This window comes from Anolis carolinensis, unplaced genomic scaffold (assembly GCF_035594765.1).
Source record: "Anolis carolinensis isolate JA03-04 unplaced genomic scaffold, rAnoCar3.1.pri scaffold_11, whole genome shotgun sequence".
Lineage (NCBI taxonomy): Eukaryota > Metazoa > Chordata > Lepidosauria > Squamata > Dactyloidae > Anolis > Anolis carolinensis.
Window position 1 is genome coordinate 5749626 of NW_026943822.1, and position 17804 is coordinate 5767429.

A 17804-nucleotide genomic window follows, 5' to 3' on the forward strand; every position below is an offset into this window, starting at 1 on the left:
TGGTGCTTAATTTGTAAAATCATAACCTAATTTGATGTTTAATAGGCTTTTCCTTAATCCCTCCTTATTATCCAAGATATTCGCTTATCCAAGCTTCTGCCGGCCCGTTTAGCTTGGATAAGTGAGACTCTACTGTAGTAATATACAATGTTAAATTTGTGCTATGCTAATAATATAATATATTGTATGTATATATGATCATGATATTGTAATACAAATTGCCATTCCCATTTTCCCAGAAACAGTGAGAACCAACAAGCGCTGGTGTTTTGCCTCTTAGGATGCCATTTTGGATGTCTTGTCAAGATTCTTGCAAAATACTAGATTTTACATGAACTGAACTCGGTTTTCTTATCCCTTTGGTAGACCAAATTGTTGCCATGGTTCTACTTTAATTTCTGCTCTTTTTAATTTTGTCTAACCTTGTTTTTCTTATTAGCTTTTCCTCTGCTTTAATATATGTGCTTGTTCACTTGTTAGCTCCCTTTATGAATATGCGGAAAGGTGAGTTACAAATATTTGAGTAAATCAAAGAGGTAAGTTAATATCAAATGTCACCGCTTTGAACGCTGAAGCACAATGAAAGCAGATCGTAATGTATCTTTCCTCACCCTCGCAGGTGTTCTTGGGGTGAAGGGGAAACGTGACAGTATGGCATGTAGACTCTACACTAGTGCTTCCCAACCATAGAATCATAGAATCATAGAATAGTAGAGTTGGAAGAGACCTCATGGGCCATCCAGTCCAACCCCCTGCCAAGAAGCAGGAAATCGCATTCAAAGCACCCCTGACAGATGGCCATCCAGCCTCTGCTTAAAAGCCCCCAAAGAAGGAGCCTCCACCACTGCTGGGGCAAGCAGGCCCCAGGGAGAGAGTTCCACTGCTGAACAGTCCTTCTCACAGTGAGGAAGTTCTTCCTGATGTTCAGGTGGAATCTCCTTTCCTGTAGTTTGAAGCCATTGTTCCGTGTCCTAGTCTGCAGGGCAGCAGAAAACAAGCTTGCTCCCTCCTCCCTATGACTTCCTCTCACATATTTGTACATGGCTATCATGTCTCCTCTCAGCCTTCTCTTCTGCAGGCTAAACATGCCCAGCTCTTTAAGCCGCTCCTCATAGGGCTTGTTCTCCAGACCCTTGATCATTTTAGTTGCCCTCCTCTGGACGCTTTCCAGCTTGTCAACATCTCCCTTCAACTGTGGTGCCCAGAATTGGACCCAGTGTGATTCCAGGTGTAGTCTGACCAAGGCAGAATAGAGGGGAGCAGGACTTCCCTGGATCTAGACGCTATTCCCCTATTGATGCAGGCCAGAATCCCATTGGCTTTTTTAGCTGCCGCATCACATTGTTGGCTCATGTTTAACTTGTTGTCCACGAGGACTCCAAGGTCTTTTTCGCACACACTGCTGTCAAGCCAGGCATCGTCCCCCATTCTGTATCTTTGATTTCCATTTTTTCTGCCGAAGTGAAGTACCTTGCATTTGTCCCTGTTGAACTTCATTTTGTTAGTTTCGGCCCATCTCTCTAGTCTGTCAAGATCGTTTTGAATTCTGCTCCTGTCTTCTGGAGTGTTGGCTCTCCCTCCCAGTTTGGTGTCATCTGCAAACTTGATGATCGTGCCTTCTAACCCTTCGTCTAAGTCTTTCATAAAGATGTTGAACAGAACCGGGTCCAGGACGGAGCCTTGCTTGTGGCACTCCACTCGTGACTTCTTTCCAAGATGAAGACGACGCATTGGTGAGCACCCTTTGGGTTCGTTCGCTTAGCCATTTACAGATCCACCTAACCATAGTTTTGTCTAGCCCACATTTTACTAGTTTGTTTGCCAGAAGGTCGTGGGGGACTTTGTCGAAGGCCTTACTGAAATCCAGGTAGGCTACATCCACAGCATTCCCTGTATCGACCCAACTCGTAACTCTATCGAAAAAAGAGATCAGACTAGTCTGGCATGACTTGTTTTTGGTAAATCCGTGTTGACTATTAGCAATGACCGCATTTGTTTCTAAGTGTTCGCAGACCACTTCCTTAATGATCTTTTCCAGAATCTTGCCTGGTATCGACCGGACGGTAATTGTTTGGGTCGTTCTTTTTTCCCTTCTTGAATCATAGAATCATAGAATCATAGAATAGTAGAGTTGGAAGAGACCTCAAGGGCCATCTAGTCCAACCCCCCGCTAAGAAGCAGGAAATCGCATTCAAAGCACCCCCGACAGATGGCCATCCAGCCTCTGCTTAAAAGCCTCCAAAGAAGGAGCCTCCACCACGGCCCGGGGCAGAGAGTTCCACTGCTGAACAGTCCTTCTCACAGTGAGGAAGTTCTTCCTGATGTTCAGGTGGAATCTCCTTTCCTGTAGTTTGAAGCCATTGTTCCGTGTCCTAGTCTGCAGGGCAGCAGAAAATAAGCTTGCTCCCTCCTCCCTATGACTTCCCCTCACATATTTGTACATGGCTATCATGTCTCCTCTCAGCCTTCTCTTCTGCAGGCTAAACATGCCCAGCTCTTTAAGCCTCTCCTCATAGGGCTTGTTCTCCAGACCCTTAATCATTTTAGTTGCCCTCCTCTGGACGCTTTCCAGCTTGTCAGCATCTCCCTTCAACTGCGGTGCCCAAAACTGGACACAGTATTCCAGGTGTGGTCTGACCAAGGCAGAATAGAGGGGAGCATGACTTCCCTGGATCTAGACGTTATTCCCCTATTGATGCAGGCCAAAATCCCATTGGCTTTTTTAGCTGCCGCATCACATTGTAGGCTCATGTTTAACTTGTTGTCCACGAGGACTCCAAGATCTTTTTCGCACACACTGCTGTCAAGCCAGGCGTCCCCCATTCTGTATCTTTGATTTCCATTTTTTCTGCCGAAGTGAAGTATCTTGCATTTGTCCCTGTTGAACTTCATTTTGTTAGTTTCGGCCCATCTCTCTAGTCTGTCAAGATCGTTTTGAATTCTGCTCCTGTCTTCTGGAGTGTTAGCTATCCCTCCGAGTTTGGTGTCATCTGCAAACTTGATGATCGTGCCTTCTAACCCTTCGTCTAAGTCGTTAATAAAGATGTTGAACAGAACCGGGCCCAGGACGGAGCCCTGCGGCACTCCACTTGTCACTTCTTTCCATGATGAAGACGACGCATTGGTGAGCACCCTTTGGGTTCGTTCGCTTAGCCAATTACAGATCCACCTAACCGTAGTTTTGTCTAGCCCACATTTTACTAGTTTGTTTGCCAGAAGGTCGTGGGGGACTTTGTCGAAGGCCTTACTGAAATCTAGATATGCTACATCCACGGCATTCCCTGTATCGACCCAACTCGTAACTCTATCGAAAAAAGAGATCAGATTAGTCTGGCATGACTTGTTTTTGGTAAATCCGTGTTGACTATTAGCAATGACCGCATTTGTTTCTAAGTGTTTGCAGACCACTTCCTTAATGATCTTTTCCAGAATCTTGCCTGGTATTGATGTGAGGCTGACCGGACGGTAATTGTTTGGGTCGTTCTTTTTTCCCTTCTTGAAGATAGGGACCACATTCGCCCTCCTCCAATCTGCTGGGACTTCTCCTGTTCTCCAAGAACTCTCGAAGATGATTGCCAGTGGTTCTGAAATAACTTCCGCTAGTTCCTTCAATACTCTTGGATGTAGCTGATCTGGCCCTGGGGACTTGAATTCGTTTAGAGTGGCCAGGTGTTCCTGGACAACTTGTTTCCCTATTTGGGGTTGGATTTCCCCCAATCCTTCGTCCATTCCAGGTTGCTGAGGTTGAAGATGGCTTTCTTTTTGTGAGAAGACCGAGGCAAAGAAGGCATTAAGCAGTTCTGCCTTTTCCCTGTCCCCTGTCGCCATCACCACATCTTCTCCTTGCAATGGTCCTATCGCCTCCTTTTTCTTCCTTTTTCTACCAACGTAAGCAAAAAAGCCTTTTTTGTTGTTTTTTATGTCCCTGGCAAGCCTGAGCTCATTTTGCGCTTTAGCCTTGCGAACCTTTTCCCTACAGGAGTTGGCTATACGTTTGAATTCTTCTTTGGTGATTTCTCCCCTTTTCCACTTCTTGTGCATGTCACTTTTGAGCTTTAGCTCAGTTAGAAGTTCTTTGGACATCCATTCTGGCTTCTTTGCACTTGTCTTATTTTTCTTCTTTGTTGGCACTGTTTGCATTTGCGCCTTGAGTATTTCACTTTTGAAAAACTCCCATCCATCCTTAACTCCCTTGTTTTTTAATATCGGCGTCCATGGAATGCCGCTCAGTAATTCCTTCATTTTTTGGAAGTCAGCTCTCTTAAAGTCCAGAATGCGTGTTTGACTTGTCTTAGTTTCAGCATTCCTTTGTATTGCAAACTGCAGGAGCACATGGTCACTTGCCCCTAAGGATCCAACCACTTCAACTGTATTGATCAGGTCTTCCACATTTGTTAAGATTAGATCAAGAGTTGCTGATCCCCTTGTTGCCTCTTCTACCTTCTGGACCATAAAATTATCTGCAAGGCAAGTGAGGAATTTGTTGGACTTTGTACTCTTGGCTGAGTTTGTTTTCCAGCAGATATCGGGATAATTGAAATCGCCCATGACTACTATATCTCTTCTTTGTGCCTGTTTGGTCAGCTGTTGACAGAAGGCTTCATCAAGTCCTTCATCCTGACTCGGAGGTCTGTAGTAGACACCCACGACAAGATCTTTTTGAGTCCCGGTTCCCTTGATTCTTATCCAGATGCTTTCAAGCTGGTTTCCCGGATTACAGTCTTGCATTTCTTCTGCAACGTAACTGTTTTTGACATATAAAGCTACTCCCCCTCCTCTCCCCTTTGTTCTATTTCTGTGAAAGAGGTTATAGCCCTCAATGGTTAAATTCCAGTGATGGGAGTCATCCCACCAGGTTTCAGTGATGCCTATGACATCGTATGTGTGGTGCTGTGCTAGGAGTTGGAGTTCGTCTTGCTTATTTCCCATGCTCTGAGCATTAGTGTAAAGACATGTAAGCCCCTGTGACCTCCCCTCGAACTGTTTATTTGGGATTATTGTGCTCTCTGTACTTGGTCCTTGCTGTGTTTGTGCAGCCCTCCGTTTAGCCTTACGGCGGTTCCCTGTGGTCGTGGGTAATATAGTGTTCGCCAGGCTGTTGTTCCCCTCCCCCAGTGGATTTAGTTTAAAGTGCGCCTGATGAGGTTTGTGAGTCTGTGTGCAAAAAGATGTTTTCCTACTTGTGTGAGATGCACCCCATCGCTTGCCAGTAGTCCATCCTCTTGGAAGAGTAGACCATGGTCAAGGAAGCCAAAATGCTCCTCTTGACACCATTTTCTGAGCCAGTTATTGACCTGTACTATTTTTCCGGCCCTTGTAGAGCCATGTCCTACAACGGGGAGGAGGGATGAAAAGATCACATGTACATTATACAGTTTTAGCTTTGTTCCCAGAGCTCGAAAATCATTTGTGATCTTTTGAAAAGTATGCCTAGCGGTGTCATTGGTACCTACATGAATCAACATAAGGTGGGGAGGGTGATGGGGCTTTAGGAGCCTGCTGAGCCTCTGAGTGATATGGTGTATTTTTGCCCCCGGGAGGCAGCATGTTTCTCGAGCCATCCCATCCGGTCTGGAAATGATGGCTTCCGTTCCTCTAAGGAGGGAGTCACCTACTACCAAGACCTGTTTCCTTTGAGGATTGACAGGGTCCCTTTTGTGCAAGACAGTGTGTATGTCCCCTGAAGAGTGTTCCTGTTGAAGTGAATCATGTAGGTGTAAAGTGTTGTCCTCCTCCTCAACATCCCCAGTGCATTCATCAATGACAATCCATTGAGATACATCCGAGAGCCCATTACTCTCCCAAGGATGTTCCTGTTGCTCCTGGTCTATGATTGGGGATGGAGCATTTGCATGATTACATAAGTGTGACTGTGGTGATGCACTGTCCCTGTCAGGGCTATCCCCTGCGCATTGATCCAGGATGGTCCACTGAGTGGTATCTAAGAAACTGTGGTCCTCCACAAGATGTGTTTCCTGATTGTATGTTAATGATGTAAGAATTTCAAATCTGTTGTGTAAATGCAGCTGAGCAGGGACCACATTGAAGATAGGGACCACATTCGCACTCCTCCAATCTGCTGGGACTTCTCCCATTCTCCAAGAACTCTCGAAGATAATTGCCAGTGGTTCTGAAATAACTTCCGCTAGTTCCTTCAATACTCTTGGATGTAGCTGATCTGGCCCTGGGGACTTGAATTCGTTTAGAGCGGCCAGGTGTTCCTGGACAACTTGTTTCCCTATTTTGGGGTTGGATTTCCCCCAATCCTTCGTCCATTCCATGTTGCTGAGGTTGAAGATGGCTTTCTTTTTGTGAGAAGACCGAGGCAAAGAAGGCATTAAGTAGTTCTGCCTTTTCCCTGTTCCTTGTCACCATCACCCCATCTTCTCCCTTACTCTCCCTGAGCAGAGCCCTTCCACGTGGCATCTGGAAGCGGGGGCGCTTTGGTGTCTTTGTTTTTAGGCTGTTACTGGGGTTATTTGGGGTACTGATTCAGAAAATTGCATTGGATAGACCACTCAGCTCTAGATTATTAAATATGGTTTTCAGTGGGCAAGCAGATGGAGGGTACTGGATGGCATATGTTCTGTGTCAGAAACTAGAGCTGGTGTGGTCTTGTCGCACCTCAGAATAGTTCACCTTGCTATTGACACCAAGTCACACACAGAAGGTAGTCTTTTGTAGTTTTATTGAGCAAAAGCAAATACAGTAGAATCTCACTTATCCAAGCCTCGCTTATCCAAGCCTCTGGATTATCCAAGCCATTTTTGTAGTCAATGTTTTCAATATATCATGATATTTTGGTGCTAAATTCATAAATACAGTAATTACAACATAACATTGCTGCGTATTGAACTACTTTCTCTGTCAAATTTGTTGTATAACATAATGTTTTGGTGCTTAATTTGTAAAATCATAACCTAATTTGATGTTTAATAGGCTTTTCCTTAATCCCTCCTTATTATCCAAGATATTCGCTTATCCAAGCTTCTGCCGGCCCGTTTAGCTTGGATAAGTGAGACTCTACTGTATATATAAATCAAAGCAGGCAGATATAAGGTTTCCAAAGTTGTTGTGAAAGAGTCAATAAAATCCAATAGTTCATAAGCCAAACAGGATTCAGTAAATCCGATAATCCATAGGCAAAACAGTAGTCAATAAATCCAAAAGAACAAAAGCCCAAAGGTTACAAAAGATCCAGGAACAGGAGAATCTCTAAGGCAGGAAGCATGAACATCCACTCAGATGAAGCGAGAATTTGCTTTGACAAAGATCTGCCTCAAAACACACAGTTTTAAAAGCAACCCAAAAATGCATTTCTTTTTCCTTCAGAGGCCTCTCGCTTTCCAGCCAATCTCAAACTACGACGAGGCTGAGACATACCTTTCCATTGCAAGCGATCTGCCCTAGATAGTGATGGCACTCCTTCTAGGCCTTCTACCTCATTAACTTGCACCTGAACTTAACTGGGAGCCTGTTGCCCGTGGCTGTTGGTGGGATGATCAGTCCACTCTGGGTTTCAGTGCCAACTTTAAAGGAGCTATCCAAGGTACTCCACTTCCCTTGGGCATAGGATTTGCACCTCGGTTAGCTCTTTATAGTCTAGTGCCAAATCACTGCCCTGCCGTCGGGAAAGTTAGAAGCCACTACTGCATTATGCATTGCTTTTTTAAATTCATTATATTTCAGAATTATTCCTAATGGTAGAAGCAAGAGGTTTTGCCATTTGTTCAAAGCTCCTAGCCATTATAGTTAAGAACCATTGGGAAAAGGCAAACAGGAAGGGCAAAAGAGAACATCTGTGCAAAACATTTGCTTAAATGGAGTTGATTAAAGGCTTGCCATTTCCTACATTTTTGAGTGTGTGAGAGCAGGAATTTGGCTAATGACTTACTGTATATACTCGATTATAAGCCAACCCGAATATAAGCTGAGGCACCTAATTTTATCACAAAAGAACTGGGAAAACATTGACTCCAGTATAAGACGAGAGTGGAAAATTTCAGAAATAAAAATAGATACCAATAAAATTACATTAATTGAAGCATCAGTAGGTTAAATGTTTTTGAATTTTACATAAAGCTCAAATTTAAGATAAGACTGTCCAACTCTGATCAAATCATTATTCTCATCTTCTTCAATGTAAATGTGCTTATGTATCCTTTTAATAACAGGGAAATAATACATGTAATAATAAATAGAGTAAAATAATAAATGCAATAATAATAAGAAGAAGATCAGAGTTAAATAATAAATGTAATAATAATAATAATAATAATAATAATAATAATAGAGTAAAATAAATGTAATAGTAGCAACAATAATAGAGAAAAATAATAAATGTAATAATACCAATAATAATAGAGAAAAATAATAAATGTACCATATATTCTCGAGTATAAGCTGACCCAAATATAAGCCAACTAGGACCCTCACCTGAGTATAAGCCGAGGGGGGCTTTTTCAGTCTTAAAAAAAAGAGCTGAAAAACTAGGCTTATACTTGAGTATATACAGTATATCTATCCAAGTCTCTGAAGCCCCCACATCTCCAATGTTACAAAACTTCTATTGATGGCTGTATTTATTTTCTAAAATACTATTTGAAAAACACAGCTAAAATGATAGCGAACCTCTAATCTTGTCTAACAAAGGGCCACTCAGGGGTTGGTGTGCTTGTTTTTGTTTCTTTGGGATCTAGAAAATGTTTAAAATTATAATATCTGGGGTTTCTTTTATAGAAAGGGGTTTTTTACATTTTGGATTTTGTCTTTCAATTGTCTTTGCCTCCCTTTGAGGCTGAGAGTGTGTGACTTGACCAAGATCACCCAGTGAGTTTCCATGACTGTGTGAGGAGTTTGAACTTTGATATCCAGGGACATCGTCCAACATTTGAATTACACCACATGCCATACACATGGCATTGTATCAAAGTGTTCTAGCAGATTTGAAGCTATTTTAACTGTCAAACCGTTTAACATCTATATATATATAAAAGAGTGATGGAATCCTGGCACCAAGCAAAACAACAAAACTAAACACCCCCCAACCTCAAAATTTCACAACACAATCCATCATCCATGCCTGGAGGTTGAAACCACAAAATATCATGTCACAAACCTCTACAGGGCCTAAAAAAACTCCAAAAACCAGAGCTATTCAGTGCAATTACAATGGGCCACAGCAATGCGTGGCAGGGCACAGCTAGTTAATTATTAAAATCCAAATATGTTTTGAAGCCACTTACATTATTCCTCTTAGATTTAAAAGTTGTTTCAAATTGATTTTATCTTTATAAATATTGTAACAGATAGATATAGAAGCATCCCTATCCATGTTATTATGGACCATTCATAATGTCATAGGTCTCTCAACACTTTAGTGATACGGACCCTGAATTTGGTTTTGCGGTAGTTTCATTATGAAAGAAAAAACACTCCTCGCCGTTGACAAAAAAAACACTCGTCTAACAGTTAGTTATCAAGGAGTCCCTGCAGAGGAACAGATGCATCTTTCCTTCCGTCTCCACTTAAGGCTGCCAGTCTGGTATTGCAATTGCACTCCAGCATCAAAGCAATAGTCGCCAGCAGATTTCTGCAAATGGAAAAATACTGGGCAGTCTAGCGCTCCATGAATTTCAAATATTATCAGGTTTCAATATATCCCATTTTTTTAAAAAATGCCAGGGGAACATTCCAGTGTGGGATGGAGGTGGTCATGATGATCAGGACAATAGAGTCAGAAGAGACCACAAGGGCCATCCAATCCAGAATGAGAAAAAGAACTGGAGATGGGGTCAAAAGCATCAAGCGTCTGATGGGATTTATTAAAACAAATGATGTACAATGTTCCTTCGCTACTTTGTGGTTCATTTTTCGTGGTCTTGCTGTTTTGCAGTTTTTCTTGGATGCTTCTGGGACATGACCATGCAGCCTGGAAAACTCACAGTGGTATCTATCTATCAAACTGTAACCAATCAAACAACACAAAGCAACTTGCGGAAGACTAGGCCGCAGCCGTGGCACCTGTCAGTTTCCTTTTCACACATGTGCTCTCACCCTGCCCCTTCTTCCAAGTCCTTGTTAGGGATTCAGAAGAGGAAGGGGAGCAGGAAAGTGTTCATGAATTTGAGGGTGAGTTGGTATCTGAGGAGGAGATTTTGCAAGTACCCACATTTCAGGAGAGGCAAAAGGAAACAGAGCAGAGACGTCGTTCAGCTAGAATAGCTGCCAGAAATGCAGCTGAGTAATTAGAAATTGTCCTAGCAGCTATGAGGGGACTCAGGGCTATAAAGCAGAAGCAGGTGCAGCCAGTCTTGCTGGTAACAAACTGACTCTTTGTTTCCCTTGTGCCTGCTTCAAGTCTGCATCTGGGAAACTGCTCCTAAGGATTTATTGCTGTTTCTTTGTCTGAAGTAAGACTGCTATTTGATTTGGAAATTTAACAGAGACTAAGAACTGTGTTTACTAGGCTTGATCGATCCATGAAAAATTTGATTCTAAACTCGTTTCAAAACTAGAGGGGGCAGTTTTTCGTTTTTGTTGCTAATAACGAATTTGGCCCCCAAAATTTTTCGAAATTAACGAAAATTCGTTATTTTCTAAATTAATTCGTTAATGGCGGACGCGCATGCGCGGTGGCCCAAAAACAGCCCGAAGGGGGGGGACTTAGGGGGCTCTCCCGCCCTCATTTTTTGAGTGATCTTCTTCAAACTTGGTACAGTGGTAGAACACATTTAACACTGATAGCTCACCAAAATGTGGAACGTTTCCCTTATCCTCTGATTTTTGGCGAATTTTCATAGCTTTTATAATAAACCATTTTTTAATAATTGCAGAAATCTGTTCCTGGTTTGAAAGTCTTATTTCCTGTTAAATTGGGTTGTCTTTACTGTGAAAGTCATTGTTCTACTTCAGAAACTTTGTTTTTGTGGCTGAAACTTTGTTAAATTGGTGTGTGTGTGATATATATTGTGTATATATATATATATATATAGTCCCTGCTTTTGTGTGTGTGTGCGTGTGTGTGTGTGTGTGTGTGTGTGTGTGTGTGTGTGTAGGTAAAGGTAAAGGTATCCCTTGACGTTAAGTTCAGTCATGTCTGACTCTGGGGGTTGGTGCTCATCTCCATTTCTAAGCCCAAGAGCCAGTGTTGTCCATAGACACCTCCAAGGTCATGTGGCCGGCATGACTACATGGAGTGCCATTACCTTCCCAGAAACACCCAGAAAATGGGAATTCCAGACAGGAAACAATCAGGGCCAGCTAATACCTCCCAACAAAGGATTCCCCCAGGTAGGAAGCAGCCAGGCTTTGAAGCTGCAAGGCTATTCAATGCTAATCAAGGTGACCAATTGCAACATTCACACTTGCCTCCCACAGACAAGAGTTCTTTCTCCCACCCTGGACCTTCCACAGATATATAAACCCCACTTGCCTAGCTTCGCACAGACGTCAAAACCTGTATGTCTGCCACAGATGTGGGTGAAACGTCAGGAGAGAATGCTTCTGGCACATGGCCATAGAGCCCGGAATACATACCACAACAGTGTGATCCCGGCCATGAAAGCTTTCGACAACACAACCACAGTATCCATTCAAGTTCATGTAGCGTGGTATGGACTGGAGACCTGTATTGGGGGGAGGGAGGGTGCGAATCTGGGCCCCTGGGAGCAGCCGAGGACGGGCCTGGCCCACACCCCCTCGCATCCCGGGCCTCTTCCTCCTCACCGCCGGGCCCCTCTCGGTCTCTCCAGGCCTGAGCTGAGGCGAGGCGGCGGCGGCGGCGGCCATTTCCCCCCTCCGTCTTCCTCCTCCTCCTCGGCCTCCTTCCCCCTCGCCCCCTCCCATTGGCTGAGCCTCCCATTGGCTGAGGGGCAAAAGGAAAGGAGTTTGGGTGATTTGCAAAAGCTTTTTTTTCCTAACGAAAAAAACGAAGAAATAAGAAAAAACGGCCTCTCGCGATTCGAAACCGTGATATCCAGACGTGTGGACAACCAAGGTTCGATATTGCTTCAAAAAAACCGAAAATAACGAATTAATAACGGGTAACGGGAAAATCGAATTATTTGAGCAAGCCTAGTGTTTACCCTAAGACTTCCTTACTTCCTTTTGCATTATTCCACTGAGTGTGCTGTACTTTATGTTTTGTTGAAGTAAAGCAGTTTTCATTTACTTACCACAGTGTTTTAAGGATGTTCTTGAAAGATAAAACAGGACAGTCCTCCACGTTTCCAGGCGTGCCCCTTGTGCCACACCATGGAGTGGCCCGGATGGAGCAGCATTCCTTCTTCCCTGTCTGCAGGAGCAAAGGCAGCCAGAGCAACATGGTGAGCATGGAGCAAGGGAGTAGCCCTCAGGAAAAGCAGGAACTTCACTGGCTCCCCAGGACGGGCGAGTTAATGCCAGGGCCCAAGGTTCGGGAATCCTGGGAGTTGGGGGTTTACAGCCTTCTCTGCCAAATTGCTGGGGCCCGCCTCACCAAACTAAACTACACATAACAAGCAGCAAAAGGCCTGGATCTGCCTGAAAGAGGCGGCTTCATAAACAGTGTTGCAAACTATGCAAAACGGCCCACGAGCCTCCCTATATAACTACTAAAATAATGCATAAATATTAAAATAAATATAGCATCCTGTAACACCCCTAGGCTGCGTGAGCACTGGAAACCAACACGGAGGCCAATAAACAATCTAATATCTTTATTAATGCAATAAAAGAATAAAACAAAAGTATGCAGAGTATATAGTCAAGCAATTGTCCTTTTAGGAAAGATCAAAAATAGTCCAAATAAACGAAGTTATATGTCCAGTATTAGAGTCCAAAGTCTATAATCCAACAACCGAAACACACTCAAACTCTTTGGAAGTTTGAGTGGGGAAAGATCAAGGATTCCCAGGGAGATTCTTGAAGTAAAGTCCAGACAAGGATTTGAGACTAGGCAAGGTAATTCGTGGTGGATCTGAAACGCAGTCCAAACTTGACAAGGAGTGGGAGGCAACTCCCGGTCTACTTGTGAGTAAACGCACCGGAGGGCCGCTTGGAAGCTCAGGAAGAAGAGACGATGTTCTTCTATGAATAGTCACGTTGACACCGCAATAGGGAAAGCTCAGTGCAGAACTTTTATGGAAGTTCAAGAACTCCCCCCAAGCAGGTGTTTGACTCCCAAAATGTTCTCAGAGAACGGAGCTGTTTCAACATCATACCAGATGCCTGCCTCCACGAAACTTCCCAAGGGAATCGGTTTAGTCACAATCGTCTCTCTCCGCTAATCTCGTGCTTTGCCTTAAAAACTGCTTTTGGGAGTGATGTGTTTTGAGAAAAGCCTTCCTATCAAACACCAAGCTTTCCGGAGAAACAGGCTCTGTTTCAAGGGCGTCCCTAATTGGCTCTGGCACGAAAATGTCAACAGGAGACATCTGGAATGGAACATAATCTTGCTGAGATGGGAAAAAGCCCAAATCCTCTTCAGTTTGATCTATGATGGCTGCGGGGTCATGGGCCAAAGGTCCCTGAGACATCACATATCCCTATTTGGCGGATTTTTACTTTTTGCGGGTGGTCCTGGAGCATAACTCCCGCGATAAGTGAGGGAACACTGTATTTTAAAATGCAACGGGACAATACTCTGTGCTAAGAAGACATTCCCCCCTGCTTTCTGCAACTCAACTAAAAACATATACCGGTAAATCAAATGGATCTAATTTACTTATGTTTTAATTTTTATAATGTATTTTAATGATGTATTTTTATAGTTTTAATTGATTATATGTACTGTTTTTTGTTTTATTATTATGTTCTTGGCATTAAATGTTGCCAACTGTGTAAGCCGCCCTGAGTCCCCCCGGGTGAGAAGGGCGGGGTATAAATTCTGGAAATAAATAAATAAATAAATAAATCAAGCCAAATCTGGCTTGAAATCCATTGTGCCTGGTATGTCAATCTATTTGGTTTGTTTTGAACGCATTACTGCATTTCGACCAATGTTGATTATAATTCTGTTTCTTCCACATTCACCTCCATTTATTTTTTATCAGACAGCATCCAGGGGGCAGAACAATTGGCAATTTGGCAGAACAATCTCGGGCACACGATCCCCCCAAAGAACAGAGCATACGTTATTTGCCTCCTGCCGTACGCTGTGATTTCACTACTCATAATAAACAAAATTAGAGATTTCCTTCCAAAGAGAATAACCTTTGGCGACCTCCTAGGAAGTTATTGTGTATGATTTTAATGATTTGGTCATTAAGGAAGCATTAATTAGGTTAGCACCACGGGGACCAGGAAATGCAAAGATGCAGCAGGAGGGAGAGATTTCAGGCAGGTTTTGCAGGCATGAAAAAGCTGGTAAGTGGGAGGGAGGGGAAATTAATAGTTTGAGGGCAATTGCTGCCTTTCTTGTTTCTTCAAGAGAATAAACATGCCCGCGGACATCTAAAAGGAAAAAGTGGCAGAGCTTAGAAATGTTTGGCCCATGACTGTGGTTCAGAAATGGAGAAATGAATGACTACTTGGACACGGAAGGCAGAGAAGGTGTGCCAAAATCAGACACTGACGCAAAGAGAGATTGTTTTATCTACTTGTGAACCAATCGGGCACTATGAGTGTATTGTTTGTATATTTTTAAACACTGAAATAGTTAAAGATCTTCCATACTTTGAGTCATTAATCAGAATGGAACCTGAACTCAAGAAATCAGAAGAAGGCTAGGACTTGGAAGGGCATCTCTGAAGGAATTAGACAAGGGTTCTCAAATGTAAAGACACTAGTGTTTTGTTTTTGTATGGAATTGCTGTTCATTTTGTGTAGCTTCATTCGTTTTGTCTCATTTTCATATTTGTTCCCGCTAATGAAAATGGAGCGCCTATGCGAACAGAATTTTGTCTGGCTTACGAAAAAACAAACATTTTCAGACCATTGGCTGCAATGGTAGGGCTTTCGAGGTTCACCCCCCTCGGTTTTTTGGGCTAGAAGAATGAAAATTGCCACAAACATAGGGCATTTTGATCTCTTTTAGCCCACCAACTTTTGAAATGTTTGGGTCTTCCCCAGAGCACTATTGTTATTAATAATAATATTATTATTATTAACACCCATTGGCACAAATCAGCTGTCATGGGGAGGCACTCCTCTCTCAGATTCAGCTTACGATCTCATAATAACTCCTATTATTATTATTATTATTATTATTATTATTATTATTATTATTATTATTAACACCCATTGGCACACATCAGCTGATGAGGAGGCACTCCTCTCTCAGACTCAGCTTAGGATCCTAGAATAACTCCTTGTTGTTATTATTATTATTATTATTATTATTAAACACCCATTGGCACACATCAGCTGATGGGGAGGCACTCCTCTCTCAGACTCAGCTTAGGATCTCAGAATAACTCCTTGTTGTTGTTGTTGTTGTTGTTATTATTATTATTATTATTATTATTATTAACACCCATTGGCACACATCAGCTAATGGGGAGGCACTCCTCTCTCAGACTCAGCTAAGGGTCCCAGAATAACTCCTTGTTGTTGTTGTTGTTGTTGTTGTTGTTGTTATTATTATTATTATTATTATTATTATTATTATTATTCTCATCACCCATTGGCACACATCAGCTGTCATGGGGAGGCACTCCTCTCTCAGACTCAGCTTAGGATCCCAGAATAACTATTGTTATTAATATTAAAATTATTATTACGGGCCAAAACGAAAGGAAAAAAAAAAGCAAGCATGATGACTGTGTGGCTTTCATTTTCGTGTTGCCTCTCATTTCCTGCGAAAATTTCATTATTAGTTTTGTATAGACAAACGGTCAAAACGAAAAGATAGCACAAAGGAAACAAAGGAAAAAATTTCGTGCACATCTCTAAAAGATACATCCGTTGACTACTAAAGCCAAGATTTGCCATACATTTTCGATTTCCATGTATGATTGTGATAACATGACAGTGAAGAAAGCTGATAGGAAGAAAACCATTTGAAATATGGCATTGGGAGAAAGTTCTATAATGCTATGGACTGCTAAAAGGTCCTAGAGCAAAGCAAATCTGCACTCTCCGTAGAAGCAAAGATGGCTCAACTGAGATTGTTGTGGTTTGGACATATCGTAAGAGGGCACAAGTCATGAAGAAAACAATAATACTGTTTCTGTGAGTTTTCTAGGCTGTCTGGCCATGTTCCAGAAGCATTCTCTCCTGACTTTTCACCCATATCTATGGCAGGCATCCTCAGAGGTTGTGAGGTCTGTTGGAAACTAGACACGTGGGGTTATTATATTCTATTATATATTATATATTATTTTCCACAGATATTATATCTGTGGAAAAATGTCCAGGGTGGGAGAAAGAACTTCTGTTTGAGGCCAGTGTGAATGTTGCAATTGGCCAGCTTGATCAACATTTAATGGCTTTGCAGCTTCAAGGCTTGGCTAATTCCTGCCTGGTGGAATCCTTTGTTGGGAGGTGTTATCTGGCTTTGATTGTTTCTTGTCTGGAATTCCCATGTTTTCTGAATGTTGTTCAGCTGGACATTATTCCACAGGGATATAGATAAACCCCACTTGCTAGTTTCCAATAGACCTCACAACCTCTGAAGATGCTTGCCATATTATATTTTACGACTATATTGCAATATTATTAGTTATATTGCATGTAATATAAATATACAATTATAATAGTGAATTATAACTATTACATTGTATTACATCATGATATTATTATTAATATTACATGTAATGTTGCTACTGTAAGTTCATTTTATGCCATTCTGTCTTTATTTGTAGTCAGTTTGTTAGTAACCAATGTTTTTCTAGTTAATGTTTTCAAATACATTACAATGTTTTGGTGCTAAGTGTGTAAATACAGTCATTACTACATAACGTTACCATGTATTGAACTGCTTTTTCTGTTAGTTTGTTGTAAAACACGATGTTTTGGTGCTTAATTTGTGAAACCATAATGTAATTTGACATTTAATAGGCTTTTCCTTGATTCCTCCTTATTATCCAATATTTTAGCTTATCCAACGTTCTGGCAGCCTGTTTATGTTGGATAAGCAAGACTCTACTGTATTGGCCATGATGTTTGTAACATTGTTCTGTATTGCTGCCGTACCCCAGTGCATTCTCCCTTAAGAAATACAGGAACCGCAAGGGATCGACGCCGTGCTCCACCTGTTTGCCCTGCTTCTTATGGAAGACTAGTGATTTTGTTGTTCTGTAGTTCATCTCACGACAACAAGTCACAGTCTGCCTTATGGGGCCTGGCCTCTGCACCGCGATGCCCTGGAGACTCCTTCCTCTGCCGTGCCGGACATCTTTTCATCCCACGCAATCCCCACGGAAGACACGGCGCATGCTAAGGACACCGTGAGATACCACCTATCTTTCCTGTTTCTGATCACCTCTATTGTTGCTTTTGTGGGCACTCAAAGGAAAGCAATGGGAGGGTCGGTCTGAAATGCCTTTTCTCCGTCTGCCAAAATGATGATGCTTCTCAAGCTCTTCTGTCCTCTCTGCGCCTCCAGGGTTTGGAGTTGGGTGAGTTAGCAACCGACACATCATGCTTTGAGCATTGAAAGAATGTACCAGATAACAGTGACAGCTTGGTTTTTATCCTTTCTCCGGAATTCCAGAATCTGAAATACTCCAAAATCCAAAATTGTCCACATAGATAGCTATGTTTGTGATTGTCGCACCTCAGAATAGTTCACCTTGCTATTGACACCAAGCCACACACAGAAGATAGTATTTTGTAGTTTTATTGAGCAAAAGCAGTATATATATATACATATTCGCTTATCC

General features: G+C 42.4%; 1 protein-coding gene and 1 non-coding gene across 2 annotated transcripts; both read left to right on the forward strand.

The window, feature by feature from the left end:
- The first annotated feature begins 6381 nt into the window (after window positions 1–6381).
- Window positions 6382–17193, forward strand: LOC134293925 (uncharacterized). The gene has a single exon (XM_062963064.1). It carries the CDS (start codon window positions 11095–11097, stop codon window positions 12028–12030), a length of 936 nt encoding a protein of 311 aa, XP_062819134.1. The 5' UTR covers window positions 6382–11094; the 3' UTR covers window positions 12031–17193.
- mir7-3 (microRNA mir-7-3) lies at window positions 17179–17271 on the forward strand. Its single transcript, NR_129984.1, has one exon. It is a non-coding gene; the product is annotated as a microRNA mir-7-3 (primary transcript).
- Window positions 17272–17804: the final 533 nt, after the last annotated feature.